Below are 12,742 nucleotides of genomic sequence, written 5' to 3' on the forward strand. Positions count from 1 at the left end.
CTGAGCATAGAGCAATTGTTGCTTCCTTCGTTGCTATGACTTATTATTAAAATGTTGGAAATGTATGTAAACATGTTACAGCTATAAGGGCTTACCATATTTTTGATCAAAATAACTGTTGAGCATTTCTTGTTGTCTTCAAAAAAGTCTCATTCACTCGGATTCTTAAACTCACTCAGAGAAGTTCGTTTTCGTTCGGACAGAAACCTTTTTTTCTCCCCTGCTTCCAAATGAATCAAAAGGTCTTCTACTTATGTATTGGTAGGTATGCGAAAGGTTTGCGTATTTAAATTGAGTGTGTGGATGTGTATGCAAATGGAAAGAATGTTTACATTGAGTCTTATTCGCATCTCTCCTGATGTTCGGGAGAGCGTCATACGACTGAGGCAACTTAAGAACGAAATGAACCGAAGGGTCTTTCTGTGAGTATGTAGTATGTATATATATGAGTGAGGATGTATAAGACCTTTGCTTGTTTCTTTGTGAACGGAGCGATCAGTTTCGTTTGCGAGCTATACTTCAATGTATATTTGGCAGGATCACAAAAGCATTAACAAATATTACAGAGTTAATACATAATACTTAAAAAATGTAATCTTAAGCTTGAGTATTAAATAGAGTGTGAGTGAGATAGAGATAGAGAGAGAGAAAGAGAAAGAGAGAGAAAAAGAGGCAATGCGGAAAATTTCCTAAGATTCAACTCATAATTAAGATATGAGAAAAATTAAATAATTAAAATTTTGATCAATTATTATTAGCATCAATCGGTCGAAATATATTTTTTGTATATACTCAGCTTTTTTATTACTACTTCAAATATATTTAAATATCTCAGGCATACAAATACATGCATAAGTGAATCCATTGTATATAGACTTTAATATTTGAAGTCAATATACAATGGATTATCTTATGCCTCCCATATTGCATATACATTATTATTTATAATATTATGAAACTTTAAACTTTAATATTTCAACTTATGAATGTGCCTCCTGATTGAATAATTACGCCGACATTTTCAACATCCTTATCCATTCTACTTAATTATCAGCGCTAAAACGTTAGCTTGTACACATAATTATAGCAAATTCAAAGACCATGAGCTTGTCATCCATCAGCAACAGGGTATCCTGTCTCACAACAGTCGCTGTCAAACTTCCCCCTCAGCTTGTTTCCTATTTTATGTTTACTTACTTTTTAATTAGTCAAGCCAGCCGCTAAGCAAAATAAGATATAAAACCAAAAATTAAAAAAAATAAAATACTGACCAGCATTTGATGAGCAAGTTTAATTATAAATTTGTAGCTCGAGCTGCAGCTGTCGGGTTGAAGTGCAGGTGGATTACTTCCGGGCATTAGCAGCTCACGATTCGCTTGTTGATGTCTAATGAATACGGATTTCAATTAAAATAACATATATAAAGCATATTCGCGGGTCTCTCGATGCGCTTGGACTCGCTGCCTAATTGAAATAATTTTTCTTTATTCGTTTTTTTTTTTTTTTGGTCAGCCAAAGTAAAATTTCCTCAAACTCAGGCTTTGCCGTGCTCGATGCCTACAAAGTTAATGAGCTGCCAGCGGCCCAAGGGCGTTTTTCGGATCTCATTGGGGTTCAACGAGTTTATTAAATGGATTCAATTGTTTTTTTACTTTGTGCGCAAATTGAGGTTTCTCTTCGTGTTGCAAGCTTTTTCCACTTTGTGGCTCTGCTGCTGATTCGCCAAATCCAGACATCCGCAACCGAGTAGGTGTGTGAGTGTGGGGGTGGGAGTAGGCGGACTCTGGCCGTGTGCGTGTGCGCTCTGTGTTCGGTGTGTGCACATAAATCATGCAATATGGCTTCATAATTTCCTGAGCACATTTCGCAAGGGTCTAATTGGTGATTAAAGCCAAACAAATAATGAGTGCATGAGGAGTAGCTGCTTACAGAACCAATGCTGGCAGGCATATTTAAATTAAATGTAAATTTCATATTCTTCTTATATAAAGTATTTTAATTTTATTATTAAGCATGTCTCAGCAGCTGTTGCAGCTATAGAAAAGTTTTTTGGTTTGGTATATTATCATATTATTATGGTTGTCTTATAAATGTTGATTAAATTGTCACTATGAGAGAAAATTGACTCTATAGAGTGATAAAGCCAGAGAGATGATAAGGAAGTGAGTAGTACTTTCAGAGCTATTAAATTCTTAGAAGACTCCATACCTTTAGAATATTTATTATGCTAAACCATTGAATTTTTGTTTTTATATATTTTTATTTATTTTTTTTTATCAAACCACATTCTAAATCTACCTCTAATACTCTAAAGCTTTCGCATTATTATAGAAAGCAATAATAAATTTTAAATAAAACTAAAAAAAAAAACAAAATTATTTAAAAGCCTCAACTGTTTTCATTCCTTTTGCTCCAAGTGCTATCCATTAAAAACTTAATTTCAACTTTACTTAATTTCCTCATTAAATAGCTGTAAAGCATATTAAATCCTCTATCAAAGTGTATTTTAGATTAAAAAACTTTAATTTTATATTTACTCAACAGGATGAAATTTATTTATAGCTACATTAGCTCTGCTCCCCTTCTGACACATTATGATGTTGAACTTTTTCTTTTGACTGACACTGCATGACTGCACATCAACAGCATCATCCCCATCATCAGGAACATCAAAAACCCCAAAAAATAACCAGTCAACTAGCAAATTTAGCAGCACTCGCCCCTCCACCCTACCCACCCTCCACCGTGCACCCTTCCAGCACCCTTCCCTTATTGTTTAGTCCCAAACCTGCTGTCACTTAAAATGTGATGCGCTTTGTTGCTTTTAGGGTAACAAAAAAAAAATAAATAAATAAATAAAAAGAAACTCCCTAAACTTCCGGGTGTGTAAACTACTTCTCTTTCTCTGACATTTGACGCCACTTTGCCAGCACCGTTTTATATATATTATATATATACGAAATTATGAATGAAAAAAAACTACTCTGTTGAAAAGCAGCTAACAAAATGATGAAATGTCTTTCTCTGTCTCTCTCTCTCTCTCTCTCTCTCTCTCTCTCTCTCTCTCTCTGTGTGTGTGTGGGTGTGTTGATATTTACAGAAGCTACCGCTGCTGTTGGCAGCCATTCATAGACTGACGTCTGACATATGCTGCGGACGTCGCTGGGCGTGGCACTTGCTGTGCCAGTTATGCGACCATAAATAGTTGACTCGCTGCTGTGGCACCTGTCCCTCGGCTGCCCGTTAATAGTTGAAAATGAGTCCCTTTCCCTGCCAATCTCTGCTCACTTTGTTGCTCAATTTAACACCAACAAAGAGGCCACTTAAATATGCAGCCAGCAAACAACTGTTGGTATACTCCTTGACGCAGGCCTTTAAGCAAAGTCGTGCCGAGTGCTGGGGTATAGAAGAGATCCGACAATGTCCATTCGCTTTGCTGCCTGTAGATCTGTTGGGTAATAATTTAACTTTGTTATAAAATTTGTTCGAATAATCCTGCGTTTTGTGGTCTCTATTACTAGCATCGAGTTCGCACAGCAATTTACATTTCTATGACATTTAGGGCAATAGCAATAAATCTATGGCTATGAAACATTTTATAGTTATTGTCATAAAAATACGCTCATGGCCATCCGACATTGAATATTGAATAATAGATATTGAACTTTTTTATATGTGCATAAATAAATTATTCTTTGACACTTTATGATAATATTTGTGGCTGTGATGGTTTTTTAATTTACTGCATATTACTTATCCACTCAAATTTCTTACAGAATTATTCATTTTTAATCAATCGTATACCTCCAATTAGAATATGTCTTCATATAGAAAGCATTTATCAGAAAAAAAAAAAAACATTTTATTTGTATATTTAATTTTAATGTATAAGTATTGACAACCATTTCGAATAGATACATAAATAATGAATATACTTAAAAATACATAGGCTTATATTATATTAAAGGTTTATATTATATATTATATAAACCAATTTAAACTAATTTAATTTTATATTAATACAAAATCAAAGTAAAACTGTTCTAATTTCGAATTATATTATAATAGCAATTATCCCATTAAAAACATTTACAAAGGGTATTTAATATTTAGTATCCTGCTTTAGGTTTATCAAGGTCTTTCACTTTATTTTATTTGCTCTTGTCTTACTTTTTACCGTCGATTGCCAAAAATTAAGTCAAGATAGCGGCAAGCACGCCTGTCCAAAAAAAAAAAAACGAAAATTCAATTTCAAGTGCTGCCGTGTTTGCTCAGCGTGAGTATAGTGGGTACGCGTGTGTGTGTAGGTGTGTATGTCTGTGTGTTTGGGCAGGTGTGTGTGTGTGTGTGTTTATAGCTGTTGTATTTATTTAGTATATTGTAGCTACACATACTTGCGTACCTGCTGCTATTATCGCTGCTCTGTCTTGCTCTTCCACTCTCTCGCCTTCTTTCACTCTCTCTCTCTCTCTCTCTCTCTCTCTCTCTCTCTCTCTCTCTCTCTTTCTATCTCTCTCTCGCTTGTGCTGTTTCGCCTCTGCTGCTTTTTTCCATTATTATTATTTGCGCCCTATTTACACAAGTTGGACGCTTGAGCTGTTGCCTCCAAAAAGAGTTGAGTTCAGTTGGGTCGCCTGCGTGTGTATTTACTTTTGCTCATTTCTCATTTTCCTTCGCTTTCCGGTTGGCGAGCATTACGTGCCTCCGACTGCCCGCTCCCAAACCAAATAAGGCTAAGCTAAATTCCAAATTAGATTTCGTTTGTTATACCACATAAAACAAAGAAAAAAAAAAAAGCCAGCAAGAAGCGAAACATTTCACGACCTGATTACTTTTAATTTAGTTAGCTAAATGGAAAAAATAGAGTACTTAAAAGTGCACGCAACGTCTCAGAAAATGAAATTCAATTGTTTTTTTTTTTTTTGCATTCTTTTAAATGATTTCAAATATTTATGGAAAAAATGCAACAGAACTGAGCAAATAAATAAAATGTTAAAATTTGACTTAAGCATTGTGCAACTGCATTAACAATGCATTAAATCTATAATCCTGTTTATGCTTCAATAAATAAAATAAATATAGCTTAAAAATGCAAAGTCTGTTCAATTTTCTTTCACTCATATGAATAAATGTTATAAACATCAAGTTACGCATAACAAAAATATTGAACTTTCAGCCAACATTTGCTATTTGCTAAGTGATGCCAAAAACTTTGCATTTCACATATAAAATAAATAAATATGCTGAATGCATAAAAATGTGTTATTCATACATAAAATCAAGCGGCCTCAACTGAAATCAAACAAAATAGAAAGAGTTTCATTGAGAGCTCTTAAGCTTCGACCTTTTGCAAATGCTTTCAATAGGCATTCGAGCTCGAGCCATGCCCTGAAAATGTTATGTCAGAGATTAAAATGCATTTTGTGGCGGTTGGAAATGCGTTTAATAAAACTCTGCGTCTTTATGCATTCTGTGCGCAAGGCTCTGCTGTGCCTTGCTCTGCTCTGCTCGCCTGCCAAAAGGAACCAACTGTCGTCCTTTCAATATTACGTATACGCAGCGAGCGACTGCCTGCTGGCAATATTAATTTTCCTACCAACTTTATGACGTGTGGCCAAGTGTGAGTGTGTGTGCCGTCTCTCTGTCTCTCTCTCTCATACTCACACACACAATCTCCCTCTCTCTCTCTCTCTCTCTCTCTCTCTCTCGTTCTCATACAATTTTCCATCCATTTAAAGCATTTATTTTTGGAAAATGTATATATTTTATATTATTTATTTATATTTATACAAGTTGTTCAGTGCATGAACCTTTTGTGTTTACATACACACACTCACACACACTCATACACAGACATGCAAGTTGCAGTTGCTATAAAATTCTAACAGGAAAAGCAGATTATTGCTTCCGCATGTATGAAAATTTTACCAGAGGCATAAACTTTTCCAGCAGCCAACGTGCCAGAGCAGCCTTTGCTGCCAAAACTTGTCTTGCCTTGTGCCTTGCCTTGCCTCGCTCTGTTGTTAAGAGTGCACTTTAAAAAATCTGCTTGCCAGAGCAAGAGTAAACCAATTATGTTCACGTATAGCTAAATGCAACACCTCAAATTTAAATGCATTCAAAATGTATTTTCATTTAAATGACAGAAGAAATGAAAATGGTCCTGGATTGTGGACATTCTAAGAAAAGCAACTCTTCATAAATTTATTACAAAAATGGAAAATAGAACTAGCACTTATTCAATTAGAGTTTGAATTTGAAAAATTAAATAGGCTTGAGCCAGGCAAAAATCAAAGCCAAAAATTTGCAGCTCATGCAAAGTTTGGCCGCAACGAAATTAAATCCTTCAGCATATCAAAGCGAACGAAAACCGATTCCTTTGAAGTGTTCGGAAAAGCCAAGGGAAAACCAAATCTAATATCTTATATAAATTTGCCTAAACAAACTATGTGAAAACTAAATAAAAAAATAACTTTATAAAGGGAGCTTGAAGTGGGTCTTTCTTGAAATTGGGATGGAAAATGGAAACTCATTAACGCAGAGTTGAGCTTGAATCCGCAAAAAAAAAAAAAAAAAAACTCTTCAACAACTTGGGTTAAACAAGAAATTAGCAGCATATAAGCAAAAACAAAAAGTTGAGGAAGTTTAAGTGCCCTTGCCGGGGCCACGCAACTAAAAGATACCCTGTACGTGTGAGCAGTTCCTAAACTATTTGAAATATGCTTAAATTTACGTAAGAGGCAGGAAGGATACGAAATCCAATAGCTCCAAGTGATTCCGAACCATCTAGCTAGTCATTTTTAACTAGCCAAAAGTCAATATATCGATTTTTATCGATAGTAATCCAGTTGATTGAGCTTTCGAACATACTATTACTGTATAAGGCACACAGGAATAGCTATTTAATGCTTCAAGTGTCCAACTATTGTGGGTAATAAGATGCCTGCGCTCTTACAGCCAGACAGACAGGAAGACAGATGGACGAATGAAGGGACTGAAAAAGAGAAGGACAGACATATACAAAGATGCACAGAAGCAGAGGTGGATATACAGACTGACTTCGCTAGATCAGCCCTACTCATAATCCTGATTAAGAATATATATATAGCAGATATCTCCTGCGACTCCTTTCGCTTGTTACACACATTTTCACAAAAGCAATATACCCGACATATGACTTGCAATGGGGCACTGAGACTAAAAGTAGTAGCACTATTTAACAAAAAACTCTACAAAGTGAAGAGAGTAAAGTCCAGTGAATTTTTTGTTTTTGTAGTTTTGTGGTTGCATCAAGATCTTTTTTGGGATGCCGGTGCAAACTGGAAAAGTTTTGCGCTTTTAGAGAAATACCACACCCACACACACACACAGCACACAATCACACACACACACACACAGTAAACTGCGGCTCCAAGTGACATTCCCGAGAGCTGTTGGCGGTTTTAATATTAATTCGTTGACGCTCTCAACGCTCAGTCAACTCATTCGACAATTTAATTATGCTCATTTGCTCAGTTTTTGGCTGAGATGCGTGCAGCAATTTAATGCATGCCACGTTTCACGCATAAAACGAGCAATTTACGACTTTCGGTTGACGCCGAGGCACGCGCGCAATTTGTCAATCGATAAATTTTGGCCATAATTAATGCGGCTTATTGGCATTTCATAGACTTGATACAGTCCAATCAATATAAATGCAGATATATATGTATATATATGAATCTCTTTAAGCATTTATCGCTTTTTTGTTTGCTATAACTAATTTGTCTCCATTTGATTTCTCTCTTTCATTTGCAGTTACAAAATTTGTACGCATTGGTATTGCCGACAAAAACGATTCGCCGCCATATTTCGATAGATTTCTGTACGAGACTGAAATCGATGAGAATGCCGACTTGCAGAGCACAGTGCTCACTGTCAACGCCAAGGATCACAATGACTGTGAGTACATAATACAAAAATCAAATTACTTAAATATATAAATATACTAAATACTTAAGATTTATATATAGGCATATGCAAATAATTTTCTGAATTATACAAGACAATTTAAGTTGAGTGTAAATAAGTTTCATTTGATTGCGCTTTAAGCAGGCTCAGTCTAAATTTTGCTGCATAAATTAGACATTGATTTAATCAGCTTTTGCTTTTAATTGCAAGTGTGAGCCGGCGGTGCTTAGCTCTGCGTCTTAATCTACATGAAAATATACTTGAATACGAAATCTCTGTTCGAGCAAATTAACTTGATGGACATCAGAAGGGCTGCTGCCCTCAGCAAAGGGGCTTTGTTCAGTTGAGCCAGCACGGCTGTAGCTCACGGTTACGTTCAAATCTCATTATCGAATTATGTACGCATGTGCTAAGTATTTAACAAAGTCTTCAAGGCTTTCATCGCATTTCATAAGATATATTTCGCTGTTGTTGCTGCAATTGATTTAAATAAATGAGTTTGAGAGAGTGAAGTTAAGATTTACATAAAATAAGCTTAATTAAGTAAATTGTTGCTAGAAGCTATATTTAGTATATAACGACATTTAAACTAAACAAAATCTGAGACATGTTAAGCCAAATAATAGATGAATTGTGAATAGATAGAATATGAATATTTAAATGACACAAACAGATGTCAGAACTGCTTTAGTATATTTGTGAATTTGTATTTAATACATTTCACTTTTATACAACCTACAAATATTTTAAGTAAATTACCATAAAATATCATTGAATGTGAGCACACAAATTGCAACAGATTAGCTGAATGCAATTACCTTGTTTTCTTAGCATGAAAAAAGGCAATTTGTCGATTTAGCAAACTGATAAAAGTCAAGCCTAAGCATGACTCTTAAGAAAATATGAGTAATGTGTCGACAGCAAAAAAAAAGAACTTATATACATCTCAATTTAATGTCATAATATATATATATAGCATATATACATATATAAGATAAAATCAGCTATAAAATTATTTTCTTTGCAACTAAAATAAATCCCAGAGAATGACTTGCAACGGACATTAGACGCTTCTTGGGGTAACTTTCGTGAACGTTTAAGAGAGAGAGCAATAATCATAATGTCATCAGTAGCAAAAGTCCTTTTATGTTATTCTGTCCAATCATTGTGAGGGCTGACTTCTTGCCTGCCCCCGATTTGAATGTGCTGCTCTGAGGCGTACATAAAAATATAAACAAATATATACATAAACATAAATAAATGATGATATAAACATTACCAAAATACCAATTTGCCGATTTCCTATATGGGTTTGCCTCTGACTGCTCTGACCCTGACTGCTCTGGCTCTGGCTCTGATGCTGGCTCTGCTCTGGCTCTGATGCTGGCTGCTGCATAAATATTAAAAGATGGCTTTGAATATTTTTCACATTCGAGGGCACAAAATATTTGACGTTGGCTCGTAATACACATTTGTTTATTTTAATACGCTGCCCGACTGTGCGTATGTGTGTGTGTGCGTGTTGGCATTGTGAAAATATTATTGCTCATACGCCATGTACGCCAAATATTTACCAAATATTAACAAATAAAGGCTCATTGAAGATACACAATAAGAGATACTGAACTTTCGCTGGCCATGAATAAATCCATAAAATACAAAGACAAACATGGCAACAGACAAGTCCAATGATTCCATTTGGATATTGATGCCTCATGCGAAAACTATCATTGTAAATATTATGGCCGGAAAAGAGCGTGCGGGCAGAGCGAGTGAAAAAGATTTGCAGCATCGCAACATTCAAAATCTCATTGAGAACGTTTAACAACTTTGATAGCGAGCTAAAACAGGAGTGAACCACAACACATACACGCACACACACATGCACACACACATGCACACACACACACACGTTTAGTCACACATCCTGTGGGACATGTCGGATTTCGAGCAGCGAACGAGCCACGGAGCCAAATCTTAGTCTCTCTGCCCTTCGTGCTCGTCAACGTCGCGACGTCGTGACGACTGCGAAAAAAGCATTAACCCGAATTGGGAAAAAAATTGCCAAAAAAAAAAGAAAGAGAAAGAGCCAAGTGGCTGCAAAGGGAGAGCGAGAGAAAAAGCAAAACAGCAACAGCAGTTGTACAAATTGAAGTGTGAGCGTGTGTGTGTGTGTGTGTGTGTGTATGTGTGTGTCTGTGTGTGTCTGAGTGTGTCTGTGTGTCTAGGGCAGAGAAAACAATAATACGAATAGGAGTATTTGCCAAAGTTGAGCAACAGAGAGCAAACCAAGTAAGTAAACGAATGAAAGATACTCAGTAACGTGACCGGAAACGAAACTAAAATATGTAAAAGTGTTGAAAACAATATGTAAACAGATATTACCAAAATTTAAATGCAATTGGCCAAAAATACTATCGTATATAAATTTCAGTCATTCAAAATAATATTAAAAGTTAAATAAAACCCAATCGATATTTATCGATTCGATACATGCAACAGCTGATGAATATCTAGCAAACAATAATTGCCAATAACTCAGCCAGCTTTGCCTTCGACAACTCCAACATTTTCTTAGACAAATACATTAAAATGATATTCATTAACATGCCCTTTTGGCCACTTTCAACAATTACAGGGTATACAATTTGTTAGTCAGCCAAATGCTGTCTACATAGTGAAATCTATATCGCATATCCTACAAGCAGCTCACACAAATAATATATGAATGCTCCTAAAGCATGCATAGGGCACACAGACAAACACACATGTGTGCATATATGCTTGTATATGTATGTGTATATAAACATATAGATAGATATAGGTGGTGTATTTGTGTGACAATCTTTTATGTGATTTCTTTTGCCCATTTTCCTAGTGCAAATGGCATGGAATGGTATGCAGAAAAATGAAGCTGTAAAAACTTGGGCAATTCCCCCCTAGCGAATGCCCGTTCGCCGTCCAGCGCGCAAATACAACATTCGAAATTTATGAGCCCAAAAATTATTTATTATGCAAGTGTGTGAGACTTTCAAACTGTTTTCAACATGCTCGCAGCTTCTGTGTGTTAGACGGCGAACATGTGAGCCACATGACTCTTAAATATTTAAACGTGTTGCCAATGCACAAAAATATCGCTCTCTCTCTCTCGCCCTCTCTCTGTGTTTTGTTTTAGCGCTTTCTATTATGTATAATAAAGTCATAGACTCTCATCTAGCATATGAGTCCATATATATGTATATATAGCTAAAACTTTTCCTCGTCAATATTGATTGAAGTCTCTGCTTTTACTTTTTGTTTACCTAAATTTGTTTTCAGCTCGAGAGAGATCACGTTGTTATCGAGCTGGGATTTTTCCAGTTCTTTATTCTTGACTTTACAGTTCGTAAAATTCATTTCATTCTAAATGAAGCGCATAAGCGACGTTTGCCTTATTTGTCCTTGGATGTTGTTAAATCTGGAGCACTAAAAATGCAGTCATAAAATAGACAAAATAAATCTCAAGGAAACAAGAATTGTTTCAGCTTCCATTTGGAGTTTTCCTTATTTCTCTAATTTCGGCATTCATTTAATATAGTTGCTTGCGGACGGACTTTAGACGTTAAGTGTGTTAAGTAATCCTTTCTTGCATTGGCTAGCTGCGGCCATTAAATGGCTTTCCATTATCATCTCAAGTTCTGGCCCGTCATAAAGCATTTTACCGCCAAAAATACAGTTGGACAATAGACCGGGTCAAAATTGAAAGCCGGAGGGGCCAGCCGGAGGGCCAGCCGGAGGGCAGTCATAAAAACACTTTGCCTCGACCTACTCAAATAATGTAAGGTCAATGGAATGCGCGACGGCTGCGGGGGCAATGGGCGCCAAGCCAAGCAACAATAAGAAAATAAATGCCGAGGGAAAAGTAACGTCTTTTTATTTCAGTATGTTTAACATTTTAAACTGACTTTTCATGCTAAATAAGTATGGCATAAAATGAGAAGAACAATAACAAGGAAGCAGCGAAGCGCCACAGCTGTGCCTCTGCACACTCGTGTGTGCATGTGTGTGCTTGTGTTCGCGCAGCTGTCTGTGTATATTAATTTATTATCATTATCAGTGATTTAAAAATGGCGTCGTGACATCGTAAATTATAAATGCCGCTGCCTAAGACTGAGTCTACGATTCGGGTACTACTTAACGCCTGCCAAAAAATATACACTTGGCTGCGCTGCTCGCTGCTCTGCTCGCTGCTCTGCTCACTCCTCTACTTGCTTGTTGTTGTTTCAGCGTAATTTGTGGCCCCAACAAGAGGGCGACATGTGTGCGCACCGCTCAAAGTGTTTCATGTGCATAAATTTTAGATGCTAGCCAAGAGAAATGGTGTCCATTACGCAAATGGCTGTAATTAGATTACAAGAGTTGGGCACTGAAAACTTTGCAAATTATTGACATATACATATTTTTTTATAATATTCATATATTTATAATTATATATATTATAATTCATAGTGATTTATTCCCTTATTTATATTATACATATTTATTTTTATTTTTGCATATTTTTATGGAATTTTTTTATCAAGTTTCAAGAGCTTAAAGTCTCTGCCCCTAGGTCGATCTCTCACTATATGAAAACTAGAGACAAATTCAGAAAGCTTCAGCTTATTAAAATTTTGCAAGACTAATAAGGCATTGATGAATCAGGCGATTTCAAAGTCCTCTAATGATTGAAGTCGAGGAAGTACAGAAATCTTGTTTACTGTTTGACTGTTTATAACTTATCTATTATTTAATATAATATTAAGTAGAAAAT

General features: G+C 35.9%; 1 protein-coding gene across 4 annotated transcripts in view; it reads left to right on the forward strand.

The window, feature by feature from the left end:
• The window catches only part of CadN2 (Cadherin-N2), a 177,801-nt gene that overhangs the window by 130,123 nt on the left and 34,936 nt on the right, over positions 1-12,742 (forward strand). For all 4 annotated transcript variants that reach the window (XM_089256938.1, XM_089256939.1, XM_089256940.1 and 1 more), the window contains one exon: positions 7,798-7,941. In XM_089256938.1, coding sequence (XP_089113064.1) covers positions 7,798-7,941 — 144 coding nt within the window. The remainder of the gene's footprint in view (positions 1-7,797; positions 7,942-12,742) is intronic.

The sequence above is a fragment of the Drosophila navojoa genome, chromosome 3, assembly GCF_054131105.1.
Source record: "Drosophila navojoa isolate 15081-1374.11 chromosome 3, UAZ_NAV_1.0, whole genome shotgun sequence".
Classification (NCBI taxonomy): Eukaryota; Metazoa; Arthropoda; class Insecta; order Diptera; family Drosophilidae; genus Drosophila; species Drosophila navojoa.